Source organism: Littorina saxatilis, linkage group LG6 (genome assembly GCF_037325665.1).
Source record: "Littorina saxatilis isolate snail1 linkage group LG6, US_GU_Lsax_2.0, whole genome shotgun sequence".
Classification (NCBI taxonomy): domain Eukaryota; kingdom Metazoa; phylum Mollusca; class Gastropoda; order Littorinimorpha; family Littorinidae; genus Littorina; species Littorina saxatilis.
In genome coordinates, this window is record NC_090250.1 from 17,290,475 (window position 1) to 17,311,368 (window position 20,894).

The 20,894-nt window shown below is 40.7% G+C and overlaps 1 protein-coding gene across 1 annotated transcript in view; it reads left to right on the forward strand.

Annotated features, from left to right (window-relative positions):
• Nucleotides 1-14,651, forward strand: part of LOC138968632 (TBC1 domain family member 1-like) — a 120,750-nt gene extending 106,099 nt beyond the window's left edge. The window contains exons 18-21 of the mRNA XM_070341230.1: nucleotides 6-98; nucleotides 621-780; nucleotides 1,425-1,594; nucleotides 1,899-14,651. Of these exons, the coding sequence (XP_070197331.1) occupies nucleotides 6-98; nucleotides 621-780; nucleotides 1,425-1,594; nucleotides 1,899-2,522 (1,047 nt within the window). The 3' untranslated portion in view covers nucleotides 2,523-14,651. The remainder of the gene's footprint in view (nucleotides 1-5; nucleotides 99-620; nucleotides 781-1,424; nucleotides 1,595-1,898) is intronic.
• Nucleotides 14,652-20,894: the final 6,243 nt, after the last annotated feature.

A 20,894-nucleotide genomic window follows, 5' to 3' on the forward strand; every position in this document is an offset into this window, starting at 1 on the left:
GACAGATGGAGGAGACAGCAGCCTTCGAGCTGACTCGGCATTTGATGATCGGTTTGGGGTTGAGGAAACAGTACTGTCCCAACATGATGGCTTTGCAGGTAGGATATTTATTGTTTCATCATAAGTGCACGTAATAGTTAATAATGTTCGAAAAAACTAAGAGCTATGAAAACAACCAAGCAAACCACAAGGCATACACACAGAGTCTGGCTCTTCGAGACATGCGCGCATACACACACACACACACACACACACATGCATGCACACACACACACACACACACACACACACACACACACACACACGCATGCACACACACACACACACGCCCTAGCCTACAAACAAAAACACTGCTTCAATGTGCTTGATCAAGCTAGAGCTTTGAAAACAAAACGAAACTGCCTGGGATTGATTCTTTATGTTCTTGCAGGCCTCTAAAACCTTTTAGGTACTTGAACTGGCGATGCAGTTAATGTGCAATTTACACATGCGTTATTGCCCATTAAAGGTAAAGCTTTACCAGGATTGATTCTTTACATTCTTGCAGGCCTTTAAACCTAGTACATGAACTGGCGATGCAATAAATGTGCAATTTTCAATGAGTTATTGCCCTTGTACAGGTGAAGCTGTACCAGCTGATGCGGCTCATCCATGACCAGTACCGTGACCTTTACAACCACTTCGAGGCGCACGAGATCGCCCCAGCCCTGTACGCCACCCCGTGGTTCCTGACGCTCTTTGCTTCCCAGTTCCCCCTCGGCTTTGTCGCCAGGGTCTTTGGTGAGATTTTTGTTTCTTTTTGTAGTCTCTGTGTGTGTGTGTGTGTGTGTTCCTCATGCCCTTTGCTTCACAGTTCCCCCTCAGCTTTGGCCAGTGGCCAGGGTTTTGTGTGTGTGTGTTTGTGCGCGCACATTGCGTTTGTACACGCGTATTGTGGGTGTCCGTCTAAGTGTGTCTGTACCTGTGTCAATGCATGTGTGTGTGTGTGTGTGTGTGTGTGTGTGTGTGTGTGTGTGTGTGTGTGTGTGTGTGTGTGTGTGTTTGTGTGTGTTTGTGTGTTTGGTGTGTGTGTTTGTGTGTGTTTGTGTGTGTGTTTGTGTGTGTGTGTGTGTGTTTGTGTGTGTGTGTGTGTGTTTGTGTGTGTGTGTGTGTGTTTGTGTGTGTTTGTGTGTGTGTGTGTGTGTGTTTGTGTGTGTGTGTGTGTGTGTGTTTGTGTGTGTGTGTGTGTTTGTGTGTGTGTGTGTGTGTGTGTATTTGTTTGTGTGTGTGTGTGTGTGTGTACGTGCATGCATGCATGTTTGTGTGTGTGTGTTCCTTACACTTTTCCCCAGTTCCCTCAGAGCTCTCAGAGATTTTGTTACCTTTCATGTTAGGAATTTGTCACTAAATTTCCCTCTTATCAATGAAACTTAATTGTGTTTCAGACATGATCTTCATCCAGGGCCCAGACGTGATCTTCAAGGTCGGCCTGATGCTGCTGGGCAGCCACAAGGAGCTGATCCTGCAGTGCGACTCCTTCGAGAGCGTGGTGGACTTCCTCAAGACCACCCTGCCCGAGATGGCCCACGTCCAGATGGAGAGGATCATCAACCAGGTCAGACTGTCACCAGCGCTCTATTGGACATGAATGTCAGGCTTGAAAGAAATCCAAAAACAAATAGACTGCCAACGTTCCAAAATTCAGAATCGATTATTTTTTATTTTCTGTATTATAAGTGTAACTGTGTAACACCAATAACAAGCATCAACGTCATTAAAATAAAGTTGATTTGATTCACCGCATCAGTCGCTCACTACATAAAATTTTCATGACAAGACCTGACGCAACTGGCACTTCCACAAGTGGGGATTATGCTCCTAGCAGTGAAGTCAAGAATGTTTTCTGTGTGTGTCTGCAGGCGTTTGAACTGGACATCAGCAAGCAGCTGCAGGCCTACGAGGTGGAGTACCACGTCTTCAGCGAGGAGATGATCTACTCCCCCAGGCGCAACCACCACCCCAACGCGCCCGGATCCGGATCCAGCGCCAACCACCCAGCCGTGCTGGCCTTGCAGCAGACGGTGAGACGACTACGCCAACAGAACCTGGAGCTGGTGGAGAAACTCCAACGCACCAACAGTCAACTTCAAGGCCTGCAGATGGGCACCCACGAACACCGCGTTAACGAGGACAAGCAGAAGGCTCGCATCCAGGCGCTGGAGCTCGAACGCTCAGCCCTGCTCACGACAGTCGCCAGCCTGAAGACGCTGATTCCGCTGAGCGAGCAGGACCAGATTCCGCGGATGCTTCAGATGCAGAGCCTCTCGGCGTCTACGTCCCCCGCGACACATCGCCGAATGCCCGGAGGTCCTGTGAGGGAGTGGTCTAAGAGTGAGAATAACAGTGTGAGTGACTTGAGGCTGTCAAGCCACCAGGGGGCGCCCTCTGTGCACAGTGCCGGTGACGCTGGCAGAGACGCCAATGCTCTTTACAGTGACACCACCGACACGCTTTGTGGTAGCAGCTCTTCGGAGAAAGACTGAGCTTGGGTTCTGAGGTAAGCTTGGATGTGGCTGTTCTTTGGAAAGAGACAGAGAGTGGATTCTGAAGTAAGCTTGGATAAATATGTTTTCTTGCAGTTCTTCGGAAAGAAAGTGAAAGTGGATTCTGAGGTAAGCTTGAATATATATATCTGCATTGTGGCAGCTGATTCCTCTGAGCGAGCAGGACCAGACTAAAAAGACTGAAGAGAGTTACTTTGGATGGATCTGTAGGATTGAAGTTCTGCACAAAATCAGCCTAAGCTCGAATGTATCAGTACAGTAGCCGTTCTTCACAAAATGAATGATTATGCGCAAATAATGGATCTCTAATATACTTTGAGGTCTTCACAAAAGACCATGCATGGATCTTTCTTAAAGTAGCTGAGAAAGATCTGCATTGTAGCCGTTGTTTGCAAAGAGACGTACTGGTCATAGATTCTGAGCTAGCTGAGAAGAGTCTTGGTGATGATAATTCATCCTGGTGACTGTCAGTCCTGACGCTGAAATGGATCAGTGTAATAGAACTCCTGAAGAAGAATTAAGACTGCTTGTGGGCCCCAACACCTACCTAAGACAGACCTGCATGTGTTCTAGGGCACAGTTCTTAACAACAAGATTATGTGAGGGTCCTGAACTCAGCTTAAAGTTCAACTCTGTCTGCTAACAGTTTGTGGGATGAACAGTGACCTTGGACTGTGAAACCAGCTGAGATCGATCTGCATGGCTGCAATTCTGAACCAAAAGACTGAGTGTCGATTTTGAAGCTAGCTTCTTGCAGAGAAGGACATGCCATCATTGACACAGCAGACATTGTGTAGTACCAGTAGTTCTTCAGCAAAGAGCTTTTTGTGGAGTTTGAATCTAAGCTGCTGGCGTGGGCGAGAATGCTGATTCCAACAAGTACGGTCATTGTTTGCTCTGTGTGCCATCAACAAGAGAAGAGATACATCCGTCTTGAGCAGAGAAGCTGCCTGCACTTGCAAGGTACCATTGGGAAAAAATGATTCAGCTGAGTTATCAAGAACGGCAGAAGACTGAATGATTTTCCGCTGTGTCTGTGTATTGATTTTAGTTGTCAGTTATCAGGAAAGGGCCCAAGACTGTGTGATTTTCAGCTGTGTTTGTGTAATGATTTTACTGAGGGTGAGATGTTGTGTTTTTTCCCCAAGAGGACCTCATGTTAAGTGGTATATGGCTGTTTTTGTGTGAATGTTGACAATGCAGAAGCTGAACTTGGGACAATGGAGGTCAAAAGAGTTTCTCAAAAATTCCAATACAGACAGTTTCCTCTTGGTGGTGAAAGCAGAAATCAGAGTGAGAATTGAACAGATGAAAATAATATGTAAAGCACTGAAAATAAAAGGGTGTGTTGACAAAGATGAAGTGGGAAGTTAATGAAGCTTTTCTAGAAACAAAATGGTAGGGGTATGGCATAATTGAAGAAACAAAGTGAAAATGGGACTTAAGCATTTTGTCACAATTTTAAACTGAAGACGTACAGGATAAATGATTCGGATAACTATACACAAGGAAGCTGCATGCAGGGTTGTTCCCAGACTCGGAGAACAATAGCAGGTCAGCTGGACCTGCATTGGAAACATGTTAAGGTCCATGTTAATTGTCGGCTTAGTCCGAAAATTGATGAACAGAATTCAGACCTACATGTCAACACAATCGACCAGTCAGGGGTCAGACCAATGCGTCAGATGAAAAAAGCTACAGTGGAACCCCCCTTTTGAGACCTAAAAATCTGAGAAAGTCAGGTCTTAAAAAGGAGGGGGTCTTAAAATTGGTGGGTAAATTTACAGAGGTTCAGAACACAAAGTCTGAGAAAACAAGGTCTTAACAAGAGGCGAAGCCTTCAAGGCTCACGTAACAAATCGACAAACAGTAACACAAACTCAATCACTCCGTCACATACACACACATACACACCCACACACACAGTAAGCATAGGTGACACTGTGCAAGAAAGCGAGACACTAGATCTAGATCTGTCTGTCTGCATGTAGCCTACTTACAGGGACACGACTGCCAACTAGTCTCGGCCCGCTCAAAATAACAATGACCGAGACTTTCAGTAATTCCTTCGCGTGACGTCTAACCCTCTTACGTCATAATATGACGTCTTCAAATGACGAAATGTTAAAGTTTCTACCACAGACATACACACGCACAAACACACACACACACACACACACGCACAAACGCACAGACAGACAAAGTTACGATCGCATAGGCTACACTTACGTGAGCCAAAAAGGAAGAGTCTTAAAAGGGGGTTCCACTGTAGTATGTGTTCTTGACCGAAGACCTAGGCCTGATAATAACAGTCTGTACAATATGATGTCAAGACATGGCAATGAAGGTAAATGATAGTGTTTTATGGATTGAAACCTTGAGGTGTTCATCCCAATAAACAAGAAGAGGCTACAATGAAAAATGAGCTTTGTCACAAAACCGGTGGTAGTCCAAGTTTACTACTATGTCAGTTACATGAGCTTTGATGTTACTTTGTTATGCTTCCTTTCTAGTGCTGGCGATAAGTACTTTCAGCTATAGTGATTAAAACAAAGAAAATGTTGTTGAGATCTTTTCGAGTGGATTTAGGCGAAAACAAACACACATTGTGGTACATGTAATGTGTAGCGTGTAAAGTCTTCTAATTGAGTGCTGAAGACTTCATTATTCATAGTAGCACTTGTTTGAATCTTCTGCTTTTTGACTCACATGCGAAGCAAAAGTGAGTCTATGTACTCACCCGAGTCGTCCGTCCGTCCGTCCGTCCGTCCGTCCGGAAAACTTTAACGTTGGATATTTCTTGGACACTATTCAGTCTATCAGTACCAAATTTGGCAAGATGGTGTATGATGACAAGGCCCCAAAAAACATACATAGCATCTTGACCTTGCTTCAAGGTCAAGGTCGCAGGGGCCATAAATGTTGCCTAAAAAACAGCTATTTTTCATATTTTTCCCATTTTCTCTGAAGTTTTTGAGATTCAATACCTCACCTATATATGATATATAGGGCAAAGTAAGACCCATCTTTTGATACCAGTTTGGTTTACCTTGCTTCAAGGTCAAGGTCACAGGAGCTCTTCAAAGTTGGATTGTATACATATTTTGAAGTGACCTTGACCCTGAACTATGGAAGATAACTGTTTCAAACTTAAAAATTATGTGGGGCACATGTTATGCTTTCATCATGAGACACATTCGGTCACATATGATCAAGGTCAAGGTCACTTTGACCCTTATGAAATGTGACCAAAATAAGGTAGTGAACCACTAAAAGTGACCATATCTCATGGTAGAAAGAGCCAATAAGCACCATTGTACTTCCTATGTCTTGAATTAACAGCTTTGTGTTGCATGACCTTGGATGACCTTGACCTTGGGTCAAGGTCACATGTATTTTGGTAGGAAAAATGTGTAAAGCATGTGAGTCCTATGGGCTTTGCCCTTCTTGTTTTTGCTTTTTTTGAATGATTTTTTTTAAAGCAATAGAATAGATATATATGTGTTCAGCGTTTCAAAAGACTAATCGTTATCTCAATTGTTATGGGTACACTATAGTTTAGTTTCAGTGCAATTGAGTGAGCAACAACCATTTCATATTTAATGAGGCAGATATATATATATTTCTCTATTCTCTCAAAGTGGAGATCGACTAACAAACGTTAACATCAGCTTTTTGAGAACAAAAGATTTGTTTATTGTTGTTTTATGTAACTTGTGGAGCTTTGGTTTTAGATTATTAGATTCGGCTTTTGTGCTTTTAGCTTGATTTATAATACACATTGTAGTCATGGGCAAAGCCAGAAAACTAACTGAGCTAAGCAGAAGAACTATGGGGATCGCGCTAGATGACAAAGGACTAATTAACTGAGCTAAACAACTGTTCGATGACACTAGCATTTGTATGGTAACATGACTTATTCCAGACTCTATTGTGGTGAAATAAATGTATTCACTTGTTTTGAAAGGGACCAACGGGGAGCAAGAATGGATAAAATCAGAGTACAAATGGCTTATCAAGAAATGTCATCAGGTTTGTTGTGTTTTCTGATTAAAAACGTCATTGTGTCTTCCACCTCTTGTGTGCTATTACGACAGCTAGGATATATTACAGTCGAACCAGTGTCAGACCAACCAAAAGTGGTCGTTATAGAAAGCTATGGTACTGCTCCCTATGGAAAGTGAATTATATTAAGAGAAAGAAAAAAAAACTCATTGGAGATTCTTTGGGGTGGTGGTTGTGAACGGATCATTATTGAGAGTTTATATAAATGCCACCTGGACAGGTCTGTCGAGTGTACTGGTTATATATTTAGTACCCATGTCATTTCATCCTAGTCATTAAACTATAGAGTCCAAGTTGAGTACTGCGTACTTTTCACGTAGTGACAATTTCATTTTGCGGCATTAAATCAAGAATATTATTGTTCATTTTTTTTGTCATCTATTCTCGACAATGAATTCTTCACTCAAGTAATTATCAGCTTGGAGTCACAGCCTGTTATCATCCTAACAGTAGCTAGTACGTTCTCAGTATTGCTGTTTCTACTGACACACAAGGAATAATGTACTTCCATACTCTGAAATAATCAAAATATTTAGGTTTTATAAAAAATGCCAGAGAGGGCAGAGAGATTGATAAGGGTGTGACTGGTTGGTGTCGTGATTAGTATAGAAATGTAAGTCTATAACTGATCACTCCCCTTCAAAGTACAGGATCTTAATGTATGCAGGTTTTTGATTTGTCTGAAAGAGAATAATCATACATTTCTTGTGGCTCAAGCAGTTACCTAAAAGGAAATATGGTCATTATATTGAGTTATTTATGTATTGATTGATTTATTATTCATGGACTTGTTTACTCTTTGTTTGTTTATTTATTTAATCGTTTACTACTTGTTTTTTGTGTATTTATTTGTCATATTTTTTTTTTTATGCATTTACATGTATGTGAAGTCAGTATTAGCAATTTAGCAATGCTATATCAGGTGAGGCAACTCTCAACATATTATAATGATATTGTGAGCGAGAGTGACGGTCGACTGCAATGTTCTTTTTCTGTCTGGGTTGACTCACATTATTTGAACAATACTTTGGACTGAGAAAGGGGCTGACGGGACAGCAACCCCCCGCGGGTTAGGGGGAAGAATTTACCCGATGCTCCCCAGCATGTCGTAAGAGGCGACTAACGGATTCTGTTTCTCCTTTTACCTTTGTTAAGTGTTTCTTGTATAGAATATAGTCAATTTTTGTAAAGATTTTAGTCAAGCAGTATGTAAGAAATGTTAAGTCCTTTGTACTGGAAACTTGCATTCTCCCAGTAAGGTCATATATTGTACTACGTTGCAAGCCCCTGGAGCAATTTTTTGATTAGTGCTTTTGTGAACAAGAAACAATTAACAAGTGGCTCTATCCCATCTTCCCCCCTTTCCCCGTCGCGATATAACCTTCGTGGTTGAAAACGACGTTAAACACCAAATAAATAAAGAAAGAAAGAAAGAAAGAAAGCTGACGCGACAGCAGCTTTGCATGCAGACCACTAAGAATCTGTTGAGTCTTAATCAGGAGGCTCTTAAAAAGGGATTGGGGGAGGGGGGGGGGGGGGAGGCAATGAACTGGACTAACGAAATACATTGTGTAATTGTTAAAGTCGTCGATAATGACACAGCTCTGACAAATTCGCCAAGTTCTGTTTTCTCTTTTCTGTTGTTAAGTGCTGTTCACCATGACAATGATTTTCCACCAAATTTTGCAAGCGAGAGGGGCGGGGTTGATTTAGACACGGCCAAAACGTTCTGGCATTTTTGTACTGGTCGCCAAAATCATTCAGAAGCCTGCCCAAAACCTGTGGAAGGTCACCCGTGTGAATACTACTTTTGTTGCAAGGAAAAAGTTGAATTGCAGGACTCAAATGTCAGCCAGAGTGACTTTACCTTGGACATCTGAAGTGCAATAAGTTTGCTGTGTACCACAAGTCGCAAGCATTGAGACACATGTGACTGTGCTAGAGGTTGTGTTTTGGTTGCTTATGTTGTTTAATTCTGTCGTATTTTTTTGTTATATAGTCCCCTCATGTCTGTTACTTGTTGACTTTCCGTTAAATTGTTTGCTTGTTTTTGACAGATTATTATACTATTCATTCTGTATTATTTTGTAGCATTACATGATCTTGTTCGTTCTTTCTATTCTCTAGCTCGTACTTGTTTTCTATTTGAATTTTGAAACGATGGTCATGGTTTGAGTTTAATTTGTTCTTGCTTTCTGGAGATTGAATATAATCTGTCTTGTTTTGATTAATACAACTTTTTGCTGCTTCTGTCTCTGTAAATACACTAGTTTTTTGTAAAGATTTTAGTCAAGCAGTACATGTAAGAAATGTTAAGTCCTTTGTACTGGAAACTTGCATTCTCCCAGTAAGACAACAGATAAAAATACCATACGAAGCATACTACATATGCGTGCGCGAGTGTAGTATGCTTCGTATGGTATTTTTATCTGTTGTCTTATTATTTGTTTTGTCTTTTAATGTGCACCACACTGAAATTTCTCTGTATGAGATAATAAAGTATTCGTATTCGTAAGGTAATATATTGTACTACGTTGCAAGCCCCTGGAGCAAATTTTTGATTAGTGCTTTTGTGAACAAGAAACAATTGACAAGTGGCTCTATCCCATCTCCCCCCTTTCCCCGTCGCGATATAACCTTCGTGGTTGAAAACGACGTTAAACACCAAATAAAGAAAGAAAGAAATACACTAGTATTGAGAAATGATCGTTGCAGGTATTATCTACCTACAAACAGTCTCAAGTATACATTAGGTATTTTATGCCCAACAAATGAAATTTTGTGAACTCTGCGACATTTTGTTAGTATAGGTTTTGAAGTACATACATGTATACCTTACATGCAAGTCCTGTTTCTATCTTTAAATCAAGAATGATATGGCTATTGTGTGGGCTAGCTCTGTTGAAAACTACTCAGCTGCAAAGGAAAAAAATGACTGCTGGAGTTAACTGTGAGTGCTTACCTGTATGTCAATTTTATATCAGTGTTTAGACTGAGAGACACGATTGAGGCATAAGAACCCCTTTTTTTGAGCAGTGCACAGGTCTTTTTGTTTTGTTTGTTTTGTAACATTACTCATGAAAACCTTGCTGAGTTTGGTACATACTCACACCAACAAATGTTACACCAACATATGTACATATACTCATACTGACAAATATTACACAACTAATGTTATATTGTTGCACCAATAAATGATACACCAACAAATGTTACACCAACAAATATGTATGTACTCTTATACAGACAAAATTGTTACACCAACAAATGTTACATTGTTACACCAATAAATGACTTACACCAACAATTGTTACACTAACTTGACGGGAACGCAGAAGAAGTTACACCAACAAATAAGTACGTACTCGTACTCATATGGACAAATGTGACCCTCCACCACGAAATGTGTTGCATGTCACCTTTGCATGATTTTCATATTTTTACATTTTCCTAAAGGTTTTTTTTTATGCTCTATCCAGTGGTGAAACCCGTTTTAGAAAAGAGCGAAAACTGTTTGAGTTTTAAGTCAGTGACTAAGGTGACCCTCACACTGTTACCAGACACTCCCCGGACTTATTTTAAGCCTAGCGCAGAACCGCGCGAGGTGACATGCGACTCATTTCATGTTGGAGGGTCACAAATGTTACACCAACTAATCTTATATTGTTGCACCAATAAATGATAACCCAAAAAATGTTCCACCAACAAATATGTACGTACGTACTCATAGGGACAAATGTTACACCAGCTAATCTTACATTGTTACATCATGAAATGTTACACCAACATTGTTACACCAACAAATATGTACATATATCATACTGATAAAAGTTACACCATTTTTTTTGTTTGTGAAAAATAGTTCATTAAGAAAACTTATTGACTTCGGAACATACTCACACCAACAAATGACTTTCCACCACAAAGTAAATGTATGTACATACTGATATTGATAAAAGTGACACGCTTTGTTTATTTGTTTCTGAGAAATTGGTTATTAGTACAGTATAACAGAAAGACTTGCTGACTTCAAACCAGCAAAGGACTTGCACCAATAAATGGATACTCATTCTGACGAAGGTTACACCATTTTTCTTGTTTATTTTTGTTTGTATTTTTGTTCATTTTTTTTAAAAGAACAGATATTACACCTTGAAGTAGTAATACTCATCCTGACAAATGATACACCCTTGTACACTTTTGCTGTGATTTTTTTTCTTCTCTATGAATCTCTGAAAACTTTTACTCATACTGCTAATTTTTGTATTGTTTGACTTTTTTTTGTTTAACCTTACTCTCCATCATGAACATAAATGTTGCTTAGTTTTTGCTGTATCTTACTAAGTTACTTCTCACGGCCTGCTTTTAATGTCTTTAACATATATTCTAATTTGTTTAACACATTCTTGGTTTGTTGGCACATTCTCTGACTGCTGTTTCTTATTGCATATTCTCCGGTGATTGCTACATGCGCTTCTAGGTTTTACATCATGGTTGGCTTTATGACTTTTATAGTTCTGTATTTCTTCGGGATTTGGAGATGCCAGTGATATTTTTTGGGGGGATGATTACATGACAAGACTTACCCCCTGCGGGTTAGGGGGAAGAATTTACCCGATGCTCCCCAGCATGTCCTAAGAGGCGACTAACGGATTCTGTTTCTCCTTTTACCCTTGTTAAGTGTTTCTTGTATAGAATATAGTCAATGTTTGTACAGATTTTAGTCAAGCACTATGTAAGAAATGTTAAGTCCTTTGTACTGGAAACTTGCATTCTCCCAGTAAGGTAATATATTGTACTACGTTGCAAGCCCCGGGAGCAATTTTTTGATTAGTGCTTTTGTGAACAAGAAACAATTAACAAGTGGCTCTATCCCATTCCGCCCCCCCCCCCCTTTCCCCGTCGCGATATAACCTTGAACGGTTGAAAACGACGTTAAACACCAAATAAAGAAAAAAAAGAATGACAAGACTTGAATTCTGTGACAGTGGAACCTCTCTTTTAAGACCCAAGGTTTAAGACCTACTCTCTTTAACTAAGATCCAAGGTTTAAGACCTACTCTCTTTAACTAAGATCCAAGGTTTAAGACCTACTCTCTTTTAACTAAGACCCAAGGTTTAAGACCTACTCTCTTTAACTAAGATCCAAGGTTTAAGACCTACTCTATTTAACTAAGATCCAAGGTTTAAGACCTACTCTATTTAACTAAGATCCAAGGTTTAAGACTTACTCTCTTTAACTAAGACCCAAGGTTTAAGACCTACTCTCTTTAACTAAGATCCAAGGTTTAAGACCTACTCTCTTTAACTAAGACCCAAGGTTTAAGACCTACTCTCTTTTAAGACCCAAGGTTTAAGACCTACTCTCTTTTAACTAAGACCCTATAGTTTTCCAGATTTACGGGTGTCATTCCTGACCTGATTTCGTTATTGAGTTTTGTTGTCGTAGGAGTGTTCATTCCGTGTGTTCATTTCAGAAAATTGGTCATAATTATGGATGTGAATTCAGAGACTACCGATGAAGAAAGAGAAATTTGTAGAAAACAGCTAGGTCTTAAAATATAGAGGGTCTTCAGATGAAAAGTCAGATGAAAAGTCTTAAAATAGAGACGTCATTGTAACATTAGTAAGAGTTGTCAGTGTGGTGTTGGAACATACATGACAGATTTTAAATTGTTCTGGCACAGACTCATTTTTGAATTTACACTAATTTCTCACCAATGCCTCTCCCTTTTGTCAAAATAATTGTTTAAAACCACTCGACCGAACTTGAACTGGTGCTTTTTCTCCCCTTAAGTGATTGTCTTAATCTGCCTCTTGTCTGTTTCGTACTGAATTTATCTTGATGATAATTTATCTTGATGATAATTTATCTTGTTGATAATCTATCTTGATGATAATTTATCTTGATGATAATTCTTGGCTCTAATTGTGCATCAGTGTGAAAGTCTTGTGTGCAAATTGCTTGGTCCTTTGGAATTGTATTGTCGCTGAGAACGGTTTGTAGCTGCCCACTGGAACCTTCTTCTTCTTCTTGTCGTTCGCTTTTGCGATTTGCGTGGATCTGTGGTTGTTAAGGTGCGCTTGTTGGCCCAGATCCTCCGACTTCAGCCCTTCGGTTTCTTTCAGGGTTACCCCGCCCTTAGTTCCTGGCTCAAAAACCTAACCCTGGGAACACATGGGGGATTTCTTACCGAATGTCTCACCCCGGGGCTAGAGCTTTTAATGCGGCTCTTACTCGCATGGTGTAACCATCATCGGACACGTAGGGCATTTATAGGGTAGTCAGTGCCACCTACCAACCCACCCCGTCCTGGTAGAGACACCGCTAGTTGGTCCGGGACTGCTTATTCTATGTTCGCAGCTGGCCCCCATATCTGGGGGCCGTTCCCCTATCCGCCACCTGGGGACCCGCCGGGTTGAGGATAGTCGCCCCCCTACTGAATTGGAAGTAGTCTGTTCCCGGACTGGAACCTTCTATTTAGACGTAGACCCTTTGATTTTAGACTTCTCCCTGTTTATAAAGGTATACTTTCTTGTTTGAAAATCTTCTCCACTATGTGTTCCTAAAAACTCCAAGACTTACAACAAATAAAGAAAAATAAACACCATGAGCTACATATATCATGTGTTTGCAACGAATGTTAGAGATCAACCCAATATCACTGTTCTCTTAATGAGCAGGCATGTCGAGTAAGTACTGTCTTTTTTTTTTTTTTTTTTTTTTTGTTGCTTCCCTGTTGATGTGTGTGTGTACAAAAAATGACGTGAGGTTTGTCTCATTCTGAGCCGTTCCAGAAACTAGCGGCGAAAAAGAATTGATTGCATTTTTCGTTGGAATTGATTGAAATTACTGAAATTATTGGTGTACGTGTTCATGGCTGAATGTGTTGTTCAATGACTAGTAGTCCTTGGGTTCATCATTTTGTTCATTGTGAAGGTGTTTTGAATAGTGATTTTTTTTTTCTCAGTTTTAAGGTTGTTATCTCAAGACCAATCTGATGCTAAAGTTGTACATGAGACTGTTACTGTCTGGGCTTTGCAGATTTACAAATCAGTAAGATATGGAATCAACATTAAAACAAAGGGAAACATCTGTTGTAAGACTTACAATAATGTGAGAAAATAAGGCCTAAAGCCGGATATTAGTTGGACGAAGCAGACTTTGTGCAGTCTACTTCACGAAGCTCGCTGCACAAAAATTTGCCCTTGAAGTTTTGGTAAAAAGATTTTGTCAAGTCAACTTCGGGATCACTTATTATGCAGGGAAGGAGTTTTATAGGTGAGGTATTTGTACAGAACTTATGAAGTGAAAGTCATGGGAAACAAGTTCCTAAAGTACAGGTTTCACTGTACATATTAGTCCAGAGTTTGAAGATGTAGTCATTTTGTTGTTGGTCCACTGACGGTTGTACAATGTCGCAGGGATCAATTCAAAACTGTTGTTTTCTGTCATCATCGGTTGAACATCTGTTCCATAAATCAATAAATATACTTCGGTCATTAAATAAAATATAGTCGAGGCATATAGCTCCAGGAGCAAATTTCATAGCAGTTGCAGTGTTTTTGTTTTATTTGAAAACTGTTTGCTCGTCACAAATAATTATTTCATTTTCATTCTAAAATTTAGGACGGACATGGACAGGGAAATGTTTACTAGAAAATAACCAAGGCCAGCTTACAGTTACCCAGAATACAGTTATACCCTACACTTTTCAGACCACCACCACCACCACCACCCCCCCCCCCCCCCCTAATAATCTGAGAGAAAAAGGTCTTAAAAAAAAAGTGAGTCTTAGAGTGGAGGGAAATTATAGCGACGCCATGAATACAAACGATCTCAACTTTGTTTCAACTCAGTGTTGTTATGAGCCATATTTGTGTGTGGGTTTGTTTCTTTTAGTTAACATTTCACAACAAAAGTGCTCCTATTGCATAGGAGATGAAGATTGATGTTGACGAAGTTGATGTGTAAGAGGTTAATGAGCCATAGATTAAGGTTCTTGACGTGAGGAATGGACAATAAATTCAATGTGATACATGCTATTGGCTTGCGTTTACTGTGTATTGTATTATGAAGGTGATATTGAAGGGGGTTATAACTTGAAGAACTGACTCTCTCTGTCTCTGCCTGTCTCTGTCTCTGTCTCTCTCTCTGTCTCTCTCTCTCTCTCTCTCTCTCTCTCTCTCTCGTGTAGGATGATTTGGTCACAGTGTGTATAAAGAGGGCGGTTTCTAGTTTAAACAGAACTACGTTATAATGAAACTTTTGTGACAATGTCGTCTATGTGCAAACATCACTATATTGTAAATCAATTAAAGTTCTGTTTTAACCACCACCACCCTCCCCTCACCCAATGCATAACATACACAAATGCCTCTCTCTGACACACATACGCGCACGCACACACACACACACACACACACACACACACGTGACACACACACATGCATGCACACACACAAACACACTATGGTTATCACAGAAAACACATGTCAATACAGCGCAATGATGGTGTGAAAAGATTTTAATAACAATTCTGAAAATTAAATCACAAACATTTTGGATTGTAAACTTCGTCAAATATTGATCATTTTGAATCTAGTTGTCATTTTGAATGCATCTTTTCACACACAAAACAACAGATGATAAAGGGAGAGAGAAAAATACTAATCAAGACAACAAATAAAACATTTCCTCAATAAAGAAAAAATAAAATAAAATGAAAAGATTGAGGAACCAGTCAGTACAATTCTGATGCATTTAGCACATTTGCAACAAGAAAAAGCCTGAGTAAAAACAGCGCATTTCAAAATGCAAGGTATTCACTGAATTTGCTGGGTGCTTTATCAATGCTGCCCATATGTACCATGAAAAGGGGATATAAATATTCAGGTGCATGTTCACTTTTTGTCCCTAACAATATTTAAAACATTTTATCAAATTGCTTTGGACGGAAAGATGTGTATAGCCGATACAAATAGTAAAGAGCGCGGCATCTTTATCACAAAATAACAATTAACATGGTTCATTTAATCCCTCAAATCTCTAACACTTATTCATGTTGCAACAATCAGCAGTTAGCAGTACTTGTCCCGCAACCAAACAACGTTATTAATCAGAGAGAGAGACAGAGTGAGACGGAGAGAGATAGAGACAGAGAGACACAGGGAGAGAACAAGAACAAGAACAATTCTTTATTTAACGAGGGTAATAAAGAAATCAGTGATCTGCTTTTTTACATCTGGCCCTCGCCCTAAAGAGGGGGACTAGTCTAAAATGGCTAAAGAATAAACAAGTAAAGAAAACTACTGCTACATGTTTATAAGAGAGAGACAACGAGAGAGAAATATATATATATATAGAGAGAGAGAGATTAGGAATTTTAAAAACAAACGTTTTAGAACACCTATATTATAGGCTATAAGGTGCATCCTGTATTCCTTTCCCGTTAACATCCAAATGCAACTGATTCAGCTAGAACAACGACATGAACAAAGGTCGAGTAAAAAATAAATTTCACTAACTTTCACAGATAAAACAACAACAAAGAAAACAAACAAACAATCCAAAAACAACGGATAATTCCATACTGTTTTATAAGAAAAAATACAAACAAACAAATCAAAAGCAACGATTTGAAATAGCAACAAAAAGTCTGGGAAGATAAAAATGTTGGTAGTGACTATATCCACGGGTCCGTGCCTCTAGTCCCCCATGCTATATCCACGTCAGTGACGTCATTTCCGCGGAATCTCGGAATCGTTCGGAATCACTCGGCAGTCGAAGCCTCGCGTTGGCACTCGGGACTCTTGGCGCCATATTGTTGAGATGGAGGAGGAGGAAGAATCAATTTGTGTTGCAATTTGTTTTCATAAAATAACAGACCCTGTGTTGGGTCTTGTAACAATAAAGAGAAGTAACTGAATTCACAAACTCATTGCTGAACGACCGCTTGATCTTCTTAGATTTTAAGAGAGCAAAAAATGGTGAATTCAAAATCATGGGAGTACTGTGGACAGTTGTGACTTACGGAGTTCAGCCCCTCAGCACCAATCTAGCGAATAGGGAAGACCAATACATCATTCTTCATCTTCCGGTTGGTAGCTTTAGTCCACACGTTGACAACATTCACTTAAATGTATTTGAACAATCGACACATGAGGGCCCCAAAGGGGGGGTATCATCACGATCACGGGAAGGGAAATTTTAGCTTTCACGATCACAGTTACCTTGATTTTTGTTTTCACGATCACGAACACCAGTGGCAAATCACGGTCACGGTAAACCTGAGTTGCAGGTTACAGAAAGCACGTGTCAAAGTAAACACAACCACACAGTTATTCGCTCCTCTGGATCTATTGTTTATTCAACACAGACTGTTGCACTTTTTTATTATTATTTTTTTTTTAATTCTCTTTCATTCACACATAGAAATACATATCATGATTTGTAATCAGTAACAAGAATGTTGTTTTCATTGTTTTTTCTCTCGCTCTCTGAGTCTCTCTCTCTCTCATACAGACACTCACAGGAATATACACTCCAGGGGCGGGGCAGTTAAGCCAGAGAGGGGGGGGGGGGGGTACAACCTGGGGTCCAGGGGTAGACCTTGTGGGGTACATGGGCAAGGCCCCGTTGGGGGGTCTGGGGGGCTTAGCCCCCTAGAAGCTGAAGAGTTTTAGCTATTTTATGAACAATTGATGGCTTATCCTTGATTTTAAACATGATCAACTGGTGTCAGCAGCCACTCATTATTTCTTTTAAAGTTAGTATGAATTTTTTTTTTTTTGACAGCCAGGGGGGGGGGGTCCGGAACCCCTGTAACCCCCCCTCCCCTAATCCGCCCCTGCACTCATACACATTCAACTCCCACACCCTCACTCACACACATGAATATATATATATACTTGCACAATTTCACATTTCCAGAGCTAAATCTTGAAGAACTGACTCTCTCTGTCTCTGCCTGTCTCTGTCTCTGTCTCTCTCTCTCTCGGTAGCTCAGTTGGTAGAGCACTGGACTTGTGATCGGAAGGTCGCAGGTTCGAATTCGGGCCGGGACGGACACGGGTCAACTTTATGTGCAGACCCAGAGACGGAAGCCATGTCCCACCCCCGTGTCATCACAATGGCACGTAAAAGACCTTGGTCATTCTGCCATAAGTGCAGGTGGCTGAATACACCTAAACACGCAGACACCTGGGTAGCGCGACACCGTTGCTGCTAGCTTTCCACTGGGAGGAAGCGACCCGAATTTCCCAGCGATGGGACAATAAAGTAATGAAAATGAAAATGAAATAAACCCATTTTCTCAAAAACTATTGGGTGGATTGAAATTAAAGTACATGTATGTGTGATGGTAGAGTCTATAATCCTGACTAAAGGTCAGTCTAGGAATCATGAAGGTGGGTGAAGGAATATACACTCATACACATTCAACTCCCACACCCTCACTCACACACATGAATATATACTTGCACAATTTCACATTTCCAGAGCTAAATCTTTTAATCCCATTTTCTCAAAAACTATTGGGTGGATTGAAATTCAATTACATGTATGTGTGATGGTAGAGTTTATAATAACAAAATCCCCAACGAACATGACTTTGATAGACTTTGACATGAGGATCAAGTGACCCAAACTGGCACGTCTCCCCGCCATAGTTCCTGAATTTAACCCATTGTTGATAAGTTTACAGGCGCTAAAATAAATCCAAGCTTAATGTAAAGAAGCGACAATTAGAATCTATGCCAAGCGTGTCCACGTTGCTGGGATGAAAAACACATTTCTAGTTTCGGTTTTGGCTACACGCAGACTCGAGCCAGTCGAGGTTACACTGAGCGAGTGACAGCCGGACGTGGCAATGTCGACAATGTCAATGATCTCAATCAAACTCAAAGATCTTGAACAAATTTCAAGATCTTTGCCTACATTCAGAACAGTCATAGAGCAACATAGACAGGGCCGGATTAGGGGGGGGGAGTTACAGGGGTTGCGCAACCCCCCCCCCCCCCCCCCCCGGCTTAAGCATACCTCCCAAACGCTTTTTTTGTTTATTTTTTGTTTTGTGGGGGAGGGAGGGGGTGGGGGGGGGGGTTGCATCTGGATCTTCATGAAATCCGAGGAGAAATTGCACCTCTCACCCCCTTTCGAAAGACATTTTTCTTCAACGATTTTTGTGATGAAAAGTATGAGTCCTTAGGCCCCCCCCCAAAAAAATAGGTGTGGTTACGGTAACATAGCCACAAAAAAAAGGGTAGGAAGGTAGGCAATCACTCCCTTTTTTTTTAAACTTTTTTTCTAATGTATACAAATTAAACCTACTTGACAGGGTAATAAGTGTGCGACTCAAGCGCTTTCGCTTTCATTGCGTTTTCTGCACTCGTTTTGTTGGGTTTTTTGGTGTGGTTTTTGACAAATGTAATAAAAAGTTATGGGGTCGGCCCCTAAAAATAGGGTAGGTGAGGTTATCGTAACCACACCTATTTTTTTTTTAGGCCTTACAATCTCAATTCTTCTTCATTGCCTATACAGCTTGCTGTCGAATTTACCTTTTTCGTTCAAGGAGAGGCTTCCTTTCCCTCCAGAAACATAAAAAAACGTTCAGCTTCACCCCCACCAAGGGGGCTTCGCCCCCTGGACCCCCACCAAGGGGCTTTGCCCCCTGGACCCCCATCTGTAACCCCCCCCCCCCCTAGTACTTACCTAGTCCGGCCCTGAATAGATCAACATACCTTGACATTTCGTCTTCGGAAAGACGTACCCGTAGCCTGACCTTTCCATCAAGGAAGGCATTCTCGCCGCCTGCTTTGGTCTGGTTTGAATCCACAAAATATAAGAGGTTCGATGACAGTACCGCTGCACGCCATTTTTGATCTTCGAATTCGAATTTGACTGAATGCACTCAAAAGGCTTTAGCACGAAGCCCTTCCATTGGATGAAGTTTGGCAGACTTTTGCAATTCGCCTTCTGATTGGATCTCTTTTTTGTGTGTGATTAGTTCTCTTAAAGGGAAGCAATCGCTGTCAAAATCATATTTCTGAATATGTTGTTGCTTCCCTTCAATCAGGATTGGCTCCTTGACGAATAGAGGATCATAGAGTGATACAGCTGTGAAAAATGTACGTTGAAAATAAAATGCTTTGCAATAATGCCCATCACGATCACGAAAACAAATGACGATCACGATCACGAGACTTGATTTTTTTGTCATCACGGATCACGGGCAAAGTCCCATCACGATCACAGAAATGGAAATTTCGGCAATCACGGTCACAGAAAGGTCAAAAAACGCCAATCACGATCACGATTTTAAACCCTTTGGGGCCCTCACACATGCTTCACACTGCATCAAAAATCACCGCAAACTAGGAAAGTGCAAATCCCGAATAAACATGCAAGTTCAAGTTCAGGGGGGGGGGCTGCAATGTTGCAATGTCACCACAGAGAACGCTGTATACTGCTCATAAAGTCTAAACATGGAATTATGACATTGATATTTTACAGCTGACGTCCTAGTCATGTCTGTTAAGTGCCGAACCGAAAGCAGGAAAATATTGGGAAAGAGTAGCGTCCCTTGTCAGTGACGTGGATTTAGCATGGGGGACTCGAGGCACGGACCCGTGGATGTAGCCACAGCCAAAAATGTTGCTGATAAGGATAGCGTACAACGCAGCTGGGGAAAAAATCCAGAGTTGTGTGTACATCACGTGGTACGTTTTTCTGGGGTAGTCTTGAAAAAGAGCGACAACAGTTAAACACAAGCACACACACACAAACACAATCACACACATACGCACGCACGCGCACACACACACACACACACATACTCACACACATGATGCACGTGCGTGACGTGGCCAGAAACATTCGAAGTTTTACGAAAAGAAAATGATCAAAACTTGAGAGTGGGATAAAAAAAAAAACCACAAGTGAGAGAAACAAATTTTAGCAGGGAATTTTCGGCGCCAAAGCTGGGCGGAAAGATAAAAAGGTTAACAGAGAAATCATGGGTGGGAGTTCCTCCGTCTCAGACGGATTTCCGTCTCAGAGAAATTTTGACAATTTTTTTTTTTTTTTTTTTTGCGCCCTCATTGATAGTCATCTCATACTGTGTTATGCCAAATGGACTGATAGTGCACTTTTTGTTGTTTCTAATGCTTGCCAGGTCCCTAAAATTTTTAGTTTTTGTTACTTTTTGTATCTCCAACAAGGTTCTTATTTATCAGAATTAAACTCAGGAGAGGCCAGAGAAACCCTTTTAAATTCATAAAATTCGT